Here is a 19350-nt window from a genome sequence, read left to right as displayed (position 1 = left end):
GTGGGTGGGAAAAGTGGGTGGGGGTTGGGGTCCCATCAACAGATTTGCGACATTGTTGGGGAGTGATGGGAGAGAAGAAGAGAAGGGGAGAAGGGAAGAGAGAGAAATAGGTAATGGAGGGATGTGTTGCTACGCGATGACCATGGGAACATCGTCCGAGAAGCCGCTGATCATCGGAGCGTCTTCATCATCGTCACCTGGAGAGGAAGAGGAAAGAGAGATGTTTGTGAAAATGTCTTTGCTGTAGGAGTTAAGGCTGCACTTATCAATATTTTTCTATATTAATAATGGATCATTTCATCGCTCATTGTTTTGTTTTTTCAGCTGCTGTTTGTGGAGAAACGCTGATAAACAGACGATATTAGCATTGAGCTCGAGTGTCATCCCACTACACGCTATTATCAGAAATATCTTCTAAAATACAATCTTGTTTTACTTTTGAAAGACACAGAGACTATTTTATATTATTTTAAGATTTTATTGATTATTTTACCGGCTCTTTTAATACTCTTGTTAAAACAAACTTTTATACGAGAACGTTTTCTGTCTTCGTTTTAATTGTTTCATCTGTTTTTCTTCTTTTTGAAATCTTTTGAATTAATTGATTCTATTTTATAATTACAGCACTAGAAAATAAAGATTATTACTATTATTATTATCAATATCATTATTATTTTCGCAGTTTTTGAAAATTCTGTTGTTATTTAACTACATAATCATATTATATAACGCAAATTATTTTTTTTATTTCTTATTTAGCCTCAGGATCCACACCTTCCTCCCTCACTTCCCCGGCAACCTGAGCAACCACTTGAGAGTTTTCAGTGCAGTGACAAGGACATGATCCCCAACAGGCTTCCCATCAATCAGCTGTGTAAATCGCACTCCCTGAAGCATCTAGCCTAGAGACGGCGCCACAGACGGGTCCTGAACCCTCCCGGCCTCGCTGCAGAGTCGGGAGAACAAACACATCTGAGAGGAGAAACTTTTCTCACCCAGTTCGTCCCCAGAGGAGAAGATGGCGGAGCCCAGGCGAGAGTTGTAGTGGGAGTTGGCGAAGGCTGTGAAGTTGTTCTGCAGCCGGCGGTGTCGGAGGTAGAGCGCCACCAAGCTGCCGCACACTCCCAGCAGCAGCAGGAAGAGGACGGGGACCACCACGGCCGCCGTGTCCCCTGAGTGGCCCTCACCGTGGGAGGCATCACTGGCCCCTGCACAGGAGGGAAAATCAAGTTCACGTTCACGACTTACACCACGTACACACTACAGCTCCGCAACAGACACGATCTCCGTCCAGACTAACACACCTGAGCCGTCACAGACACTGGGCACGTGCGAGCCGGCGTGAACAGGAAGCAGATTGTTACTCTGCAGTTGATTAGTTGCATGAACGAGGAACAACAGAGACAGCTGCAGAGTTTAAATACAGAGTTTAACTGAACAACAACAGCTGCTAGCAAAGACAACAAGGTCAGTAACACCTGTATTTCATTATCATGGTGCTTTCACTGCTGGTGGACGAGGCCCAGTCGGAGCGACCGCTGGTGTCTACGTCATCGTTTCCAAAGGTCTCAACCCCGGAGTTTTCAAACTAAATCGGGGTCAGCATCGCTTTCTGAAAGTCTCTGTTTTCGGTGCTTGAAAAACGGCAGAGCTGCGTGGACGGGAGGCGAAACCGTAGCAACGGTGTTTTAAAAAACATATATACAGGAATGTGTTCCAGTACCTGCTGTGAGCTGGTTGTAGAGCAGCAGAGCAGGTTCCCCACACAGCTGACCGCTGAGCAGGCAGCGCGCCTGCACAGAGAAGGTGTAGTTGTGTCCCAGCAGCAGGCTGCTGATCCGGAAGTAGGTCTCCGTGGTGTTTCCCAGGTAAGACGTCTGGTTGGTCACGCTGTCGTGCACGTGCACTTCGTACCCCTGTGACCGGGACGACAAGGACGTCAGTGGAGGGAAATGAGAGCAGAAATACAGCGGCCATGACGGTAGCACTACAAGAGATTCGTCTTTATTAACACTGAGTTTTTACTTCTGTATTTTCTGATTATATCTGAAAACAAAAAAGATTCTGAGGCTTTGAGAATTAGTTCAAATCTCAGTATCAAATATAATAGTATTACTGGTTATATACTACTATACATAAAGTGCCTGTTCTCTCTATGTAAAGTTAGATTAAAGTTAAAGTCGGGTTTCCATAAGGAGGAAGAAAAAGCTTGTAACAGCCGCGTTCCCGTCACAGTTTTGCTCAAAATAGAAGCGATTATTTTAGAAAAGTCTTGTTAATGTTCTGTGTTTCCATTGAGTGATGTCATGTGAGTAAAGCTGGGTTTTCTCCTCTTGCAATGTCATTTCCAATTTAACATGGCGATGGATTTCCAGCATCTTTTAATTGTTGGGACGATTGCATCCACCGCAGGAGCCATTCGATCGAAGGCCACCTGCTGCACTATTACATCTGTATTTATATCTATATCTATATTTTTGAGAGATAACTGCCTGCAATGTTTTCGGATGTCATGTGACTAAATGTGGGAAACGTGTTTTTTCAAATCGTGCATTAATCAGGTCAGTGGAAACACGGTGACTGCGACACGGAAGATGCCGGTCGGCGGCGCCGCACCCTGCTCTCGTTGAAGCCCTTCTCTCTGACAGCCAGACTCTTCCAGAAGAGGAACACGTGGTCATTCTCCGTCAGGATCTTCAGAGCCTCCGGAGCCGGAAGAGGAACTGCAGCAGAAGAGAAAACACTCCTTCAAACAACAGGAGTGTCTCTGTAAAGACAAAGACTTGTACTGTGCTGCATGAAGTACGGTGGGAGCTGAAGGACATGAGTCTGCAGCACAGCTACAAACACACAGTACTGCATCATGGGATATGAAGTGGTAATTACAGATCTAAGCAACTATGACCATGCCCTGCATTTACACAGTCAAATAACCCACAAATCTTTGACGTATTCATTCAATAAATGACTTAAATAATGGAGCAGTTATTGAAGCAGGTGTCACCTGTGCTCAGAGTGAAGCTGGCCTCTTTGCTCATGTTGCGCAGGCGGACAGAGACGCTGTACCGTCCTCCGGCCTCCAGGCCTTTCAGCAGATACTCCACCGTGTTGTTCTGCGTGGTCAGTTTGTAATCCCGCTCCACTTTACGGATCACGTCCCGCACGTGGATCGCATACGTCTACAGGACACAGGAAGAACACAGAGACGCGTTAGATCAAAGCAGCATCGTAGCAGATGATAGATAGATCATACTTCCGATGCTTATCGCCATAGTAACGTTAGGGGCGTCGTACCAGAGGTGCGTTCGGGGCGTCGTACGGCGGCTGCCACTTCAGCGTCGCCTGCGTTTTGTCCACCCGCACGCGGTGCAGGTTCCTCGGCGGCAGCCTCTCGTTGGGGATCATCTTCACCACGGCGTAGTCGGAGGGAGGGCCGAGGAACGGACGGACGGCGCGCACCTGGGGACAGACGACAAACAAGACGTGATGCTGCTGCTCAGGCGACGCTGACCGAGTAAACAAAATACCAGAGCCGATACCGATCAGTGCTGTCATCAATCAATCATATCCATAAATCACCTATAATCACTGAGTATTATTACCTGTAGGGAAGTAATAATACTACAGTACTACTGATTAATGCATCAATGTGTCATGCAGGATTTTAATGGCGTATCCCATCATGCACCTCTCATTCCAAACGTAAACAATGATAAAATTGATAAACATCCTCAGACCAATAAAAAAAAAATGTAATTAAATGATGTTTACTTTTCACATCTTGCAATTTAAACTGTTACATTTCTTATTTAATTAAGACCCGGTTTCTGGTGCATGAGACACATCTGGTTTCCAGATGTTTTCATATCAACACAAAGTTTATGTTTGAGTTTATATCAGTAAATTTAATTCTCAAATCAGGATCCAAAACAAAATCTTAGATTAATTGATCACCTGTCTGTGAACATTTTTAAACAACGGCTGAAAAACTGTTTGTTTAATTTGACTTTTAATTAATTCTCCTATATTTTACTTTTCTTACTGGTTTTCATTTCCATATTTTATCATTCACTGTCTTTCTATTGTCTAACTGTTCTTCTGTTATTTCATTATCAATATATACTGATAATGTTAATGCCCTAATTCATTTATCAGTGTATTCAATCCACTGCTCACCAGATCTGAGTGAGATCATTTTATCAACAGGAATTTATAAAAGGAATTTTTGTGGAACATTTTATTTAAGGAGGTTTTACATGATAAAAAGGTCCAGTGCTTATAAAACAGACAGTAAACACATAAATAAGTTTTAACTCTGATTAAAAACAAAACATCTTCCCGCCCATGAAAACACTAAAATTAAAGAAACACTTTCCGTAGCATTTGAACATCTCATCATCGCCGCTGCCAATCGAGAAAGGTAACACGTGGAATATGCTGATGTGATATTTGTTTTTAACTGTGGCTGTTAATCAGAATGAGGCCGCACTTGTAGTTAAACACACACACGAGTTAAATCCCTCACAGGCGTCGTCCTGAGATCAGCTGCTCGCTCTTCCTCTCACACCACTCAGGGTTTTTGGCAGAGCTGGTTCCCATTTGCACCTGGGTTTGTGAAACTTAACGCAGAATAATTTACCACTTCTGTTCCGACTTTTTCTGTATTAGGTAAAAAAGATTGTTCAAAAACGTCGTCTTTAAACAGACTTCCAGGCTGCTGGGACAAATTTGGCTTCGGTGTGGCAGCCTGGGACCGACGGAGAGATTTTTATTTGAGACTTCTGGGAGCTCAGACATCTGCCCAGCGTCTCTCCTGATTTAACACCGCACTAAACCGAGAATGAAAAACTTCACTTCGACACAAACCTGGTGTCGCTTTGTTCGGCGTCAGCAGAAACTCAAACATTATGATTAAAGACGAAGAAAACCCCGTCAAGACGTCCGGACTCGGAGGGGACGAGGCGTTTAAGTGCGGGGAAATAAAGTCCGTAAAAAAGACTTCAGACTCACCAGGAAGAGATACTGCTCGTCGCTGTCCACTGTGACCGTGAGGCCGAGGGACGAGCTGCGGACCAGGTGAGGACTCCGGTACAGATCCAGGAAGGAGGTGGCATAATACACACCATACATCTACACACACACACACACACACACACACACACACACACACACAGTGTCGACTCAGTAAAAGTTTCTTTACATCAAAGTCTCTGTTAAAGAGCTGGAACATGTTGAGAATCTAAAGGTTCTACTTTATGTGGAAGCATTTAAACGCAGTGATTTAGAGTCACAACATGTTTTAACTCATGACCTCTTAAATTAAAGCTACTTGCAGCCACATGTGAGGTTTTATTGGAGTTGTAAACAGTTAGAAACAGATTATTCTCTCTCACACTGTTTCAGTTTAAAAGAAATCAGAGGCCTGAAGAGGTAAAATATTCATTTCTCACTATGAAATACACATATTTTTTTTTTTTTTTCATCATCTTGTGACCCCTCTCGGTCTCCTGACCCACAGGTTGAGAACCAAACATAACGCAGTAAAACTCGTTTACACTGGACAAAAAAACCTGCAAAAAAGGGTCAGTCACCTGAATTTAACAGGTTTTACGACTTTAAAAAAAAGAAAACAGGATGATTTGGGTTTAAAGGTCACAGGAGAGAGTCTATAGGCGTATTTATATTTTCCTTTTGAGTGTAAAATATCAAAGCGTAACGTCAAGGACGCATTTCTGTTCATATAATTTTACAGCTTAAGCGAATATTCTTAAGATAAATTAAACCCCAGAGAGGGTGAGTGATGAAATAACAACGTATTAATAGACTTTTAAAAGTGATTTACAGAAAGAAAAAAAAAAATGCAATTAAAAACAAAAGAAAAACAAACACATCATAAAACACCATAATATAAATGTAATATTTATGTTGTGTTTTTACACGTTTTGGTCCCATGACCTTGAACAGTTCGACGTCCATGTCAGTGATATGTTCCTCAGGTGTGTCGTACCTGTGCAGGGTCTCCAGTGATGGTCCAGCTGCAGTCCACAGCTGTCTGGTTCAGGGCCCTGAGTTTGAGGTAGGGTCTCTCTGGCTGGGTGCCGTTGGTCTGATGGTGGGAGAGCGCGGTGGGACTGTCTCCGATACTGGTGTGGACCCACACGGCCACCTCGTACACCGTCCCTGCTGTCAGGTTCGTAGCTGGACACACACACACACACACACACACACACACAGGACACACACACACACACACACACAGAGGACACGCTGAGTAACTGGACTGAGATGATGATGATGATGACGGTGCGTTCAGGCGCCTAAAATGAGTCACGGTACCTTTGAGGATCCCCTCTCTGACCGTGTAGTTCTTGCTCTCCTTCACGTGTTTGTCAAACTGCCAGGACAGAATCACGATGTACTGCTTCACCTTAAACAAACACCAGAGACCCGTCAGTGACGCTCACACACATACACACACATACACACACATACACACACAGACACACACAGACACACACACATACACACACATACACACACATACACACACAGACACACACATACACACACAGACACACACAGACACACACATACACACACAGACACACACACATACACACACAGATACACACACATACACACACATACACACACAGATACACACACATACACACACATACACACACATACACACACAGACACACACAGACACACACAGACACACACAGATACACACACATACACACACATACACACACAGATACACATACATACACACAGATACACACATATACACACACATACACACACAGATACACACACAGATACACACACAGATACACACACACACACACACACACACACACACACATCTTCTTATTAGGAATCAGAGTTTGCAGAGAGGCTCTTACATCGTACTGGGAGTTTAAGCTGAACGAGAGGCTGATGGAGTCGGCGGTGATGCTGTCGGCGATCACGGAGGGCGGAGGAAGAGCTGCAGCAGAGAACAGCACATTTATTTTATTACTGACATGTTTTCAGTGCCATTTGGTTTTTTTTTCTGTCTTCAGGGACTTGAGTCTTTATGTTCCCTCAACATTTTAATTCAATTTAACTCAACGCAAACTCAGCACTTCCTCCAGGTGTTTCACATTAAAAGCCCCCCCGTCCTTCCAGGGAGGAAACATCCGGAGGAAACGCTGAGTTTTATCAAGTAGAATCTGAATTAACGAGAACAGAGTGAAAACAGTGATGCTTGTTGAATTCAGCACAAAAGCAACTCGTCATTTTGTTTTCCTCCAGGTTTATTACGAGACTTTATACTGTGCAACTTCCTGCTAATCTTAAATCTTAATTTAATTTAAGGTTTCTAAATGCTTTAAATAGCTGAACCATGTGTTGTAGTAATTCTTTTGATTTCATCTGAACGTTTTACTTTTGCTCGGAGATGAGTGGAAACATGTGGAAGGTTTTAAAGTCGTGTGGTTTGGTGATTTCTGATCTGAAAACAGAAACAGCTGCGCTCCCTGAAGGAGATCCAAACGATTCCACTCTCCCATGTTGGCGTTCACATCACCACGACCTTAAATACCTGGTTAACACCAGCAGGTGACGGCGTTGGAGGAAGACCGGCTCACCTTTCTTAGGAGTGATGGATTTAACCGCCGTCCAGTTCCCAACACCTCGACTGGTCACTGCTGCCACCTGGAAACATCGTGTCAGCAACATCAACAAGACTGGACGTGATACTGGTGTGTGTGTGTGTGTGTGTGTGTATGTGTGTGTGTGTGTGTGTGTGTGTGTGTGTGTGTGTGTGTCTTACCCTGAACCTGTACAGAGTGTCCGGCTGCAGCTCCTTCACCTCAGTGCTGGTTGTGATGCATCTCTGTGACGTCCAATCAAGATCTCCACGCTCACTGTATTCAACCTGACACACACACACACACACACACACACACACACACACACACACACACACACACACACACACACACACGTTGTGACCTCTATCAGAGGACACATTAACACGTGACGCGGTTTGACGCAGAGAAGAAGAACTCACGATGTATTCCCTGATGAGGCCGTGTCCTTTGTCGGGGGAACTCCAGGAGACCTCCACCGTCCCGTCCTCACCGTTATCACAAGACAGCTGCAGGTTCCTGGGAGGGTCCGGCACTACGACACACACACACACACACACACACACACACACACACACACACACGTTCATTATGCATCTGTTTTATTCCCCCGTCAGTCAAAGTGTTTAAAGGTCGCCTACAGTGTTAAACCTGTTACTACATCTGTAACTGTAACATCAATACAATAATCAATAATCATTACCTTTCTGCTCACTTTATCGCTTTTTAATTAATTAATTAATTAATAAGATAAGCTATATTCAGCTGGACGTTTCTTCTCTTCAGGTAAAAAGCCTGAATACTTGGTATTAACAGGGTGTTTGGACAGATTTGTCTCTAAATCTTAAAAGATTTAAAATGATCAAGACTTTTCTGTTTAAAATCTTCATTTGAATTTTAACTTGCACACCTTACAATGTGCACTTGTTCCTTAATCCGTAATCAGGTTTCTGACAAGTGAAGCATCATTTCACAAATAGCTACGAACTAAAGATGAGACAGAACTACGTCAGCAAGTTAATCACTTCCTGTACGGCGATCAGGTGATTACCCACCTCCCTCTGGCGTCCTGACCGTGATCACCTCGTTGGTCTTGTGCAGTTTACTGAGACACTGAGTGAGGACCTTGACGTGGTAGGTGGTGTCGGGTTTCAGCACCGTCAGCTTGTAGCTGGTCTTGTTGCTGTGAGTGTCCATGATGGTCCACTGCTGCATGCCCACGAGTCTGAGGAGCGACACACGCTTTATAAACCTCATTTTCCACTCCCACTATCAGCCACAAATGGATGAAGACACTCCCCCTAAATTTACTCTGAACTTTACTGAGACGCTTTAACGAGGCTCCAGACTCCAACACTGTGATCAGTAAATATCAAAACAGGATCAAGCAGCTACAGAACGACTCACAATAAATAATAAGGACATGAAAAGATGTCACACATTTATTTCCCTTCATGAACTGAATGAATGAAGCTCCGTGATTTTATTTCATGTTAAATTACGTCTCGGCTCGTTTTTGTGTTTTTCTCTGTGACTCGGATCTCTTTTGGAAAAGTGTGTGTTGATGCATCTTTTATGCTTCTGGTGTCAGTGTTTGACCCAGAGAGGAAAAAGCTCCCGGTGCAGCTGTGAGCCGACTGATACTGAGTCAGTATCTCCAGATGTTTCTGTAAAACAGTGACTCTGGACTCATTCAGCAGCTGGACAGTTCGGAGAGGAAGTCACCTGTAGTAGATGAGGAAGTAGCACGAGTCCACGGGAAGGTTCTTGGGACGAGACCAGGTCAGAGTAATGGCACCCAGGATGTCAGGGGTCCACTGGAGGTTCTGGACTTTATAGGCCAGGGTGTCCACTGAGAGAGAGAGAGAGAGAGGGAGGGAGAGAGAGAGAGAGAGAGAGAGAGAGGGAGGGAGAGAGAGAGGGAGAGAGAGGGAGAGAGAGAGGGAGAGAGACAGAGAGAGAGAGAGGGAGGGAGAGAGAGAGACGAGAGAGTGAGAGAGAGAGAGGGAAAGAGAGAGAGGGAGAGAGAGAGAGAGAGAGAGGGAGGGAGAGAGAGAGAGAGAGGGAGAGAGGGAGAGAGGGAGAGAGACAGAGAGAGAGAGAGGTTATGTGCACAATAACAACCAGTAGGTGGCAGCATTGCACTGCTGTTCTGACCAGGACCAGAAGTCCCTCCATTTTTTTTTCCTGTCAGATTCTGTATTGATTCTGAAATAGTTTTTAAAGCTGTTCATGGAGCATGAACCAGTGCGGCCCGTCAGGACTTCTGGTACCGGTCTAAACCCTTCGGCCAGAGCAACTGGAGGTGTATGAAAACGTTCCTCTGGAGCCTGGCTTTTAATCAAACATGGATTTCATTTTATTTTATTCACTTATTTTATTGTAATTATGTTCTAAATCATATTTTATCTGTTCTTTTATTATTAACTTTCTTGTTTGTTACTGTTTGCTCATGTTATTAAAGCTTTTTTAATTCATTTCATTGTATCTCATTCTCAGCTTTCTCACTTGATTTGATTCATGAGTCTGTGAAGCTGCACTGACCTGTGTGAAAAGTGCTGTACAAATAAAGTTTGATTGATTGATTGATTGATTGATTACTTAAACAACCAGCTTCCTAACATCATGCATCATCAGACTGTCCAGCGGCTCATGGGTGAGAGACAGTGTGGACGTACGGGTGCAGTTGTCCTCGTCGCTGTGGTCCGAACAGTCCAGGAAGCCGTCGCACCTCTCGCTGTCCAGCACGCAGGCCTCGCCGTCAGAGCAGCGAGTCCCGTTGACACAGAACAGAGGCCCACGTGTGGCTGGAGAAGAACAGGCGGAGGGGGGAGAGAAGAAGAGAACAGTTTCATATTGTCGTTATTCAATGATGTGTATCTGATGTGCCGCGAATCGTCTGAATCAGATGCTTTTCTGTATTAATGGATCATAAAATGTGATCGGATCTTCATCTGAGTCACAACTACAAATAAACACAATGTTGTTGAGCTAAAAACACACAAACAATTAACCTGTTTGTGTCTTTATTGCCAACGACCATTAAAAGTTCACTGTGTTGACGGAAATGATAAAGTGGTGGAAACACCAACGACCTCAAACGTCTCCTGAGATCTTTTATCTGCTCAGATTTCAGCTGCAGGTTTTGAGTTTAATTTCCAAAAGCGAAATCTGATGAATGAATCTCAGCTGATGTCAGGACGCAGGACAGATTCACACTGTGACTCTGGAGGATTTAAAGGTGCCTCACATTCAGCAGTAAGTATATATCGTCTAATCTGAATCCCTCCTTCCTCCTTGAATCGCAAACAGGCGAGACTCACGGCAGTGCGCTTCATCAGAGCCGTCCTGGCAGTGGCGCTGCCCGTCGCAGCGCTGCCAGTCGGGGATGCAGTGGGGGGGTCGGCGACACAGGAACTGACCCCGACCGCAACGGCCGGGGGAGGGCGGGGGAGGAGGGGCCTGGGTGGGTGCGGGAGCCAGCGTCACGGAGCCGTTCACAGCTGTCAGAGAAAACACAACGAACAGAAGAGTGGGAATTATTGTTTTTATTAATTAACTTCTTCTTTTATGTTAAATTAGAATTTATTGCTAAGCTGCTAAAATTAACAAAGAAAGAAGAAAACTAAAATATCACTTATAGAAACATGATGTCGACAACTGTTGTTTCTTTTCTAAATTAAGGATCTTTTCTGTTTTTGTTTTCTATCCTCTTCCTTCATGATATTAACATATACATATTGGTGGGAGGAGACACTGTATATCATATGTTACACATGTTATTGGATAATTTTCTGTTCCTGATAAAAAAACATTTAAAACAAAAAGAAATTCACATAATATATAATAATAAGATATAAAGCACAAAAAAACTCTCGACCAATCAGCAGACGGGGGCGGTACCTGTGGGACAGCCGAGCTCGTCGCTGCCATCGGGACAGTCGGCGTAGCCGTCGCACACCCAGGTGTTGATGATACAGGCTCCAGAGCCGCAGTGGAAGCGGTTGGGGGCGCAGGTCGAGGGGCCGGGGGCCACGGTGTGAGGAGTAACGCCACCTGGAGGAGGAGGAGGACGAGGAGGAGGAGAGAGGAGGACGAGGAAGACGAGGAGGAGGAGGAGAGAGGAGGACGAGGAGGAGGAGGAGGAAAGAGGAGGACGAGGAGGAGGAGAGAGGAGGACGCGGAGGAGGAGGAGAGAGGACGACGAGGAAGACGAGGAGGAGGAGGAGGAGGAGGAGAGAAGACGAGGAAGACGAGGAGGAGGAGGAGGAGAGAGGGGGATGAAACAAAAGAGAGAGATCTGAGTATCAGACAGATGTATGTGCGTTTGCTAGATTAAAAGAAAAAGTAAATGAAAAAATAATAATAATTACTCTTAATTATCAAACTCAGCCAGATCCCTTCACACAGCGGCAGTACAAATGTTTGTTAGTATATAAATATATATTAGATCTGTGGTTGATGGTTTGAAGATCAATCAGTGCAGGAGTGAAGGAAAACATGGAGAGTGAGGTAAAGCGGGGACGTCATGTGTTTATTTGGTTTGTTTTTGTTAACAATGAGATGTGACGTCACTTCTGAAGAACACCGGCCGACAGACGCACCTGTGCACTGGGCCTCGTCAGACCAGTCGCCACAGTCGTTCTCCCCGTCACACTTCCACCACGTGGGAATACAGCGTCCGTTTCTGCACTCGTACTGGAAATACCTGGAGCAGCCCGGGACCTCCGTGGGAGCGGCTGCAGCACAGAGAGTTAAAGTTCAACACAGCTGTCGATCATTCCTGACGAACACAATCTTTTCCTCCTCCTCCTCCTCCTCCTCCTCCTCCTCCTCCTCACCACAGTTGGCCTCGTCGGAGTAATCCCCACAGTCGTCCATGCCGTCACACTTCCACTCCAGGCTCACACACACTCCGTTGGCACACTGGAAGGTGTAAGAGTCACACACTTTGCCAAATTCAGACGGTGTGGCTGAAAAGAAAACGCACATATTAGATCAGACTTATATTTCCATTATCTGTAGGTGACCAAATCAGAGCGTAAACGGGAATTTTAGGGCAAAAACATTTAAAAATCGTAAACACAGGTTATAAACCGCAGGATTTTAAGTCTAATTTAAGGTCTAGTATGAATCTGTTTGGTAAAGAAATGAAGGAAATAAGAGAGAAACATGATCAGACAAGCTGATACGCTACAAGTAGTTTCACAACCAAGTAAAAACAAGAGAGACGGAGCAGCTGTTCCAGATGTTACCGGCACAAAAAGACAGATTTAAAGAGTCACTGTTGAGGTGCACAGGTGTGTGAGAGGTCCGGTGTGAACACGCCTCCTCTTCTCGCGCAGTGTTTCGTGTCAGTGCTGATTTTATCTGGCTTACAGGTTTAAATACGGGTTTCGTGGTTCTGCGTCCCGACCTGTTTTCAGGGGCTGCGTTTGTCATTTCTCCTCACCGCATCCGGCGTACTCGGCGTCCTCGTCGGATCCGTCCTCACAGTGTTTGATCCCGTCACAGACCAGAGACTGGAACAGACACTGGGCTCGGTTCTTGCAGACAAACTCCATGTAGCGGGTGCACAGGGGGTCTGAGGGGCAAAGAAACAAAGCAACACACGAAATGACGCATCAACAACACGCAGCATAAAGAAGAAGTGTTACATATAAATATTACATATACTGGCTGTTTCCCGGCGTCTTTATATGTTCCTGTCTCCAGGTAACCCTGTTGTTTTGTTAGGGAGGCCGGAACGCCGCCATCTTGGTCTGTGTGAGTCAGTGGCCTCTTCAAAAAGCGCAACTCACACTGAATCTGAATGTGTGCGTCACTTCTGCGTGTTTACAGAGTGTAGGACTGTGTGTGTTGTGTACGTCTGACGCCTCGCGCCTCGGGAGGGGTCGCTCACCACAGTTGTGTTCATCGGCGCCGTCCGGACACTCCTGGATGCCGTTGCAGTGGACGGTGGCCGGCAGGCAGGTGTCGTTGGAGCAGAGGAAGCCTTTACACCGAGTTCCCTCTGGAAACGAACACACAAAATGAAGAACTATTATGGGGCGCCGCGGCGGCGGCTCACCTGCTAGAACGCCTACCACGTAGATTTAGTCCTAACTGCAGCTGTCGTGGGTTCGAGTCCGACCCACAGCCCTTTGCTGCATGTCATCCCCTGTCTCTCTCTCCCTGACCTTCCTGTCTATTTCTATCTCCTGATAAAGTGCTCAGTACAAACAAAACTGACTTGTTTAAGTAATAATAATAAGCTTTATTCGTTCATACAAGAAATGAAAAGAAAAGACATAAAAACATGTTAAAAGCACTGATCTAAAATGAAAAACATTAAAAACATTAATGTAAAATCAGATAAAATGATGAATAAAATAATAAAGCATTAAATAAGAAGACATTTAAAGTAAAGAACTCACCACAGTATCGAAGGTCTTCATCCGAGTCGTCCTGACAGTCGTCGTCGCCGTCACACACCCAGCGCTGTGGTATACAGTGACCCGTGTGACACTGGAAGCTGCTGGCCTCACAGGTATGGTGGCCCACTAGGGGAAAAACACAAGAGAGATTAACAGCTCCCACTGGAACACACGGTGTAGTTTCATTTCTAACAGGCGTCATGTGGTCGCTCACCTGTGCAGTTTGCTTCGTCTGACCAATCCCTGCAGTCGTTGTCTCCGTCGCACCTCCACGCCTCGCGGATACAAACACCTCGAGCACATGTGAACTCCCCGGGGCCGCACTGGTGAGACTCTGAGAAATGTACCAACAAAAAATCAATAATATAAAGGATCAGTTTTAAATACAAAGATACAGAAGTAAAAAACTACAAATAAATCAAGAAAACACAGATTATATTCACATAAAGATCTTTAGGGATCAACTAACTTGCACAATAAACACTTCGAAAAGGTTGCAATACAAAATTTAAGCACATGCTTATATATTTTTTTAAATTACAAGTGGTAATACAGAAGAATTTACTGTTAATCTCCATGTTTTTAGAACATTTTACATATAAAATGTGAATGTGGTTCCACAGGGCTCTGTTCTGGGCCCAGTCATAAACTTTAAAGTTTGTCTGAATGTGCATTAGCTGCTAAATCGGACGCCTCCAGGGTCGCTGGAGAATTACTGTATCTGACAGTAAGTGAATTACAATTCTTTGATTTTGGAGAAACGTAGAAATCCCTGCAGCAGATACAGATTATTGAGAAAGTAGAGATCCGAACTCGCAAGGTTTAGCCTCCATTTTCAGCTTTTTACTAGAATTTTACTTTTTAAGCTTAAAAAACAATTCCCTAAAACACATTTTTAAACATTTCTTGATGCACAAAAACCCTTAAATAATGTTTTTATTTTTATATTCTGTTAATTTTTTGCTTATTAATAGTAAAAAAAAAAAAGCCAAAAACTTCATTGTGAACATTATTAACGTTATTTTAACTACATAACATTAATGCTAAAGGTCAACGCCTACAACACATATTATGTATATTAGACAGTGACGTCCTCGAAAATAGAAAAATAAAATAAAAATAAAAATAAAACTAGAATCACGTCCTCGTGGTTTTCTGCCTCCTCCGCTCGGACTAGTTTCAGGTCACACCCCTGTTTATCCAGAGTCATGGAAAATATGAATCATTTGTAAGAAATGTGTTGAGAAACGGCTAAAAAGTGTTTTGTGATGTCACCTTTGACCTTTGACCTTTAGCCACCAAATTCTAATCAGTTTATCCTTGAGTCCGAATGAATGTGTGTGTGGTTTATTTGAAGACGTTCTTTCAAGGCTTTGTTGAGAAATTGTCTCCACAAGAATGGGACAGACAGAAGGACGAACAACCCGAAAACATGCAAAAAAAAAACCACTTAAATTATGATTTAATTTTTGTATTTTGTTGATTTTTTACTTATTAACTGTAAAAAACACCAAAAGCTTCGTTCTGAGCATTAACTACAGAATATTTACACTAACAGTCTGTCAACACATTCAGGAGTGAACAACCAGCAGTTCTGTCTTACCACAGTGCTCTTCATCACTGTTGTCTCCGCAGTCGTCCTCATGGTCACATTTGAAGGCCAGCGGGATGCAGGAGCCTGACGCCACGCAGCGAAACTGGTTGGACGGGTCACAGGTTGTCGTGGCTACGAGTGAGCGGGACGCAAACGAACAGAGAGAGACAGACGGATAAATACGTATGTAAACAATATTTTTTAATCCACGCTGTGAGAAGAGAGAGACGCTCCTGGAAACTTACGACACTCCTGCTCGTCACTCATGTCTCCGCAGTCGTTGTCGCTGTCGCACTTCCAGATGCTGCTGATGCAGCGGCCGTTGGAGCAGCGGTACTGGTTGGGCAAACAGCTGTGCTCTGATTGGAGGAAAACGAAGGATCACACGCAAACCGCTAATTAATGAGCCGGTTTCCAACAGAGACGAGCTCGTACGTCTCACAGCACGTCACCGTTATGATTGTGTCTCACCGGTCTTGACGCAGGTGTTGTTCTGGAGCTGGTAGCCGCTGGGACACTGACACTGCAGCTCGCCGTTGGGCATGGTCACGGTCGGAGCGCCGTCCGGGCAGACGCAGGTGTGCCGGTGGCCGGGCTGAGGCAGACACAGCAGGCTGCAGGGCTGGTCGGCGCAGGCGTTGTGTCCTGGAGGACGAGCATCAGATCAGTTTTTCATTCTCTCTAACCCAGCGCTTCCAGACATTTTCCAAATCTCAAACAAGACGACCCACATCCGACCCCGTAACAACACGGACGCCAAATAACACGTTCTCAGAGCAGCTCTTATCTTAATGAGAACGACTGAACATTGGGGATGAACAGGAAGCAGGAGAAACTCTTTTTCTTCCTGTTTCTAGTTTTTGTCATGGACGTAATCTGTCAGTGAGACTGAGACAGGAAACAAGGACAGGAAGTGGTCCGACAACATAACACAACATTGTCTTATCACAGTGGCAGGTCTTGATATAAGACATAAACTCTCTAAACTATTTGCCTTAATTAACACAGTGTTCAGTGTTTGTTCATAAACATGGAATCTTTTACTTCGAGCTAAGATTCTTGTTCAGCTTCGTCTCCACTCTCTGATCTTTTACCTCGGTTCTTCCCCTTATAGAAGATCTTCAGGTCCATGACTCCGGTAAGCCTCCCGACAATCAGCTCGTTGTTCTGGGAACCAGCTTTTGGAGCTTTGAAGATTCCCATCCTGGACCAGTCGTCCCAGTACAGGTCGTTCTGAGGAGAAACCATTGAGCAGGGAGGAGCTTCAGAGAGATTTTCACCAATAAACTTGTTTGTTTCTCTACATTTTTAAACATCGAATCCAACAAGGACGTTTATACGGTGTGTACTGGCTCACCTTGAAGACGGCGATGGCGTACGGGTGGGGCAGCCCCTCCATGAGGACGCTCCGCTGGCCCCCGGTGAAGTCGGCCCTCTCGATGCGGTCGCTGTAGGCTTCGGTCCAGTACAGCCAGTGGTCGTCGGCCGTGATCCCGTTGGGCCAGCGGACGCCGTCCGACACGATGCAAGTAACGTTGGTTCCGTCCATGTAGCTCCGGTAAACGCCGGCCGCTCGGTCCCCCCAGTCGGTCCAGAACATCATGCTGAGGGAAGATTACAGCGTGAATTTAACTGGAGTTATCACTGATTCATCTAAAAACTGGTGCATTGTTTTATGGTTATTATAATCTCAGCACGGACACTTTCATCTGCTCTTCTACTGTCGGAAAAAACTAAATCCTAAAACAGGCATTTTGTGCTTAATCTGATTTATTCTAATTGAGATTGAACTGTGTACGGAGGCAAAATAACCAGTTTGCCTGGTGTATCGATCCTGAGCGACTCCTTCCTTATAAACACGAGAGTGATCGGCCTTATTTTCCCCTGATGAGAGACAGAGGCAGAAGAGGGAAGCGAGCGGTGAGGCAGCAAAAAATTTATTTGCCGACTGAAACAAAAAAAGAAAAAATGACCAGCTGAGCTCATCGTAAACGAAAGCAGAAGTGGAACCAAATCTTTGTGATGGTCAATGTGGGTGTGTCTGGATAGTGTCTGGTCCCCCCTCCCCCCTCCCCCCATCAGACGGACGTTGAGGGCTGAGGGTTACCAGACCAGATTAGTTGGTTTTTCTTTATGTTGGTTTCTTAAATTAAAGATGACGTGTGTGTGTGTGTGTGTGTGTGTGTGTGTGTGTGTGTGTGTGTGTTCACCTCTCTCCAGGAAGCAGAACCAGAGCACGGGGATGTTCCAGGATGGAGGAGTTGAGCAGAGTGTGGCGTAAATCTCCATCAGGGTTAGAAACCTTCAAACACACAAGAACAGAGAAACTGTTTTATTCACCTGTATGTTTTATCATGTTCAGTGTTTGACCTCTGATAACCTCTGGGCCGGTTTCACACAGAGACGTGGGACTGGTCCGTCGTGTTGGTCCAGAAAACAAAGACTGACTCATTCTAAGACAAAAACATTACACACCTTAACCCCCCTCCCCCGAGGCTAACTCGGGGCTAAGACCAATGTTACCATGGTAACAATCAATGACACCAGTAGCACCCAGCTACAAAAAAACAAAACAAAAACATGGCTCATAGTTTGTGGTTTGCTGATGTTGTTCTGGAGAGAAAAGAGAAAACAGTTTTTAGATTTTTCTTTTTACTGTTTCACTCTCTCAGTCGGCCATTTTTTTTATTATTGAAAAAAGTCTCAATTTACCCAGAATTCATTGTAACACAATCCGGCTTAAGATAATAAAAGAACTAAACTGCTTTGTGCAACACTTCAATACCTCGATCTTCTGCGCTCCAGCGTCGACCCAGTAGAGCAGTCTGCTGATGGGGTCAAAGGTCAGGGCCTCCACGTTCTGCAGGTCTTTCCTCACGACGACCTCCTGACCCGTGCTGCCGTTCAGACACAGACGCTGCAGGAGACAAGGAGAACACCCGTGATAAACACCGAGCTCCGCCTAAACAAACTGTATCGGCGCTCTGGTCTGCGTCAGAGAAAATCAGAGTCGGCGGTGAACCTGTATGGTGTCCAGCGAGATGTCGGCCCAGTACAGGCAGTTCTTGTCGTAGTCAAAGTCCAGGGCCACGGCCTCCCTGAGTCCGGCCAGAGGCAGGGCCTGGTCTGTGCCCGTGGCCAGGTCGTAGCGGTGGATGGAGTTCCTCACGGCGTACAGGATGAACTCGTTACTCTCTGCAAGGACATGAGAAACAGGACTGATGAGCGGAGACGCAACAACGTCTGTGCGGAGAATCCCGAGGCTGTAGAGTTCACCCGTGAGACTGAGTGACATTTCCTTCTCTTAGTTACGGGAGATACGTTTCGCTTCGTTCATACAACAACTGCGCCAAAATGGACTCTGGGCCGCCGCGCTTAGGACTAAGCCTTCGTGGTACTCGCTCCACCAGGTGAGCCACGTTCACCCAAAACTTCTTAAACATCTTAACGTGGTTTTTTCCAAAGACGTTCTCGTCACATCAAGATTATTTTATGTTTTATTTTCAGAAGAATTCACAGATTCACTCACAGTTTTCTGATCTTCATCCTCCTATTAAAAGTTTTTATTCTACAGTTACACCTTTAGATTTAGAGAATATATATATATATATTTTCTTCACTTTCCACCAAGTCTCATGTTACAAGAGTTCGTTTCAGCAGATTCATGGTTTGATTTCAGACGTGTTTATGAAGCAACATC

General features: G+C 45.0%; 1 protein-coding gene across 1 annotated transcript in view; it reads right to left on the bottom strand.

Moving 5' to 3' along the window:
* Positions 1 to 6: 6 nt before the first annotated feature.
* sorl1 (sortilin-related receptor, L(DLR class) A repeats containing) overlaps positions 7 to 19350 on the bottom strand; it is a 74284-nt gene continuing 54940 nt past the window's right edge. The window contains exons 17-48 of the mRNA XM_023428486.2: positions 18673 to 18845; positions 18436 to 18567; positions 17861 to 17952; positions 17008 to 17254; positions 16745 to 16883; positions 16122 to 16295; positions 15896 to 16009; positions 15660 to 15782; positions 14271 to 14390; positions 14057 to 14182; positions 13543 to 13653; positions 13093 to 13224; positions 12482 to 12613; positions 12245 to 12379; positions 11544 to 11696; positions 10964 to 11143; positions 10319 to 10447; positions 9366 to 9492; positions 8696 to 8865; positions 8063 to 8175; positions 7823 to 7927; positions 7638 to 7704; positions 6912 to 6994; positions 6337 to 6427; positions 6008 to 6198; positions 5011 to 5130; positions 3295 to 3459; positions 3005 to 3179; positions 2617 to 2723; positions 1724 to 1916; positions 996 to 1208; positions 7 to 197 (exon numbers count right to left, since the gene is read on the bottom strand). Of these exons, the coding sequence (XP_023284254.2) occupies positions 130 to 197; positions 996 to 1208; positions 1724 to 1916; positions 2617 to 2723; positions 3005 to 3179; positions 3295 to 3459; positions 5011 to 5130; positions 6008 to 6198; positions 6337 to 6427; positions 6912 to 6994; positions 7638 to 7704; positions 7823 to 7927; positions 8063 to 8175; positions 8696 to 8865; positions 9366 to 9492; positions 10319 to 10447; positions 10964 to 11143; positions 11544 to 11696; positions 12245 to 12379; positions 12482 to 12613; positions 13093 to 13224; positions 13543 to 13653; positions 14057 to 14182; positions 14271 to 14390; positions 15660 to 15782; positions 15896 to 16009; positions 16122 to 16295; positions 16745 to 16883; positions 17008 to 17254; positions 17861 to 17952; positions 18436 to 18567; positions 18673 to 18845 (4400 nt within the window). The 3' untranslated portion in view covers positions 7 to 129. The remainder of the gene's footprint in view (positions 198 to 995; positions 1209 to 1723; positions 1917 to 2616; positions 2724 to 3004; positions 3180 to 3294; positions 3460 to 5010; positions 5131 to 6007; positions 6199 to 6336; positions 6428 to 6911; positions 6995 to 7637; positions 7705 to 7822; positions 7928 to 8062; positions 8176 to 8695; positions 8866 to 9365; positions 9493 to 10318; positions 10448 to 10963; positions 11144 to 11543; positions 11697 to 12244; positions 12380 to 12481; positions 12614 to 13092; positions 13225 to 13542; positions 13654 to 14056; positions 14183 to 14270; positions 14391 to 15659; positions 15783 to 15895; positions 16010 to 16121; positions 16296 to 16744; positions 16884 to 17007; positions 17255 to 17860; positions 17953 to 18435; positions 18568 to 18672; positions 18846 to 19350) is intronic.

Source organism: Seriola lalandi, unplaced genomic scaffold (assembly GCF_002814215.2).
Source record: "Seriola lalandi dorsalis isolate HSWRI2012SDOR001 ecotype SW California unplaced genomic scaffold, Sedor1 jcf7180002054875, whole genome shotgun sequence".
Taxonomy (NCBI): domain Eukaryota; kingdom Metazoa; phylum Chordata; class Actinopteri; order Carangiformes; family Carangidae; genus Seriola; species Seriola lalandi.
Note: the sequence above shows the minus strand (reverse complement) of the source record. Positions and strands in the feature narration are given on the sequence as shown.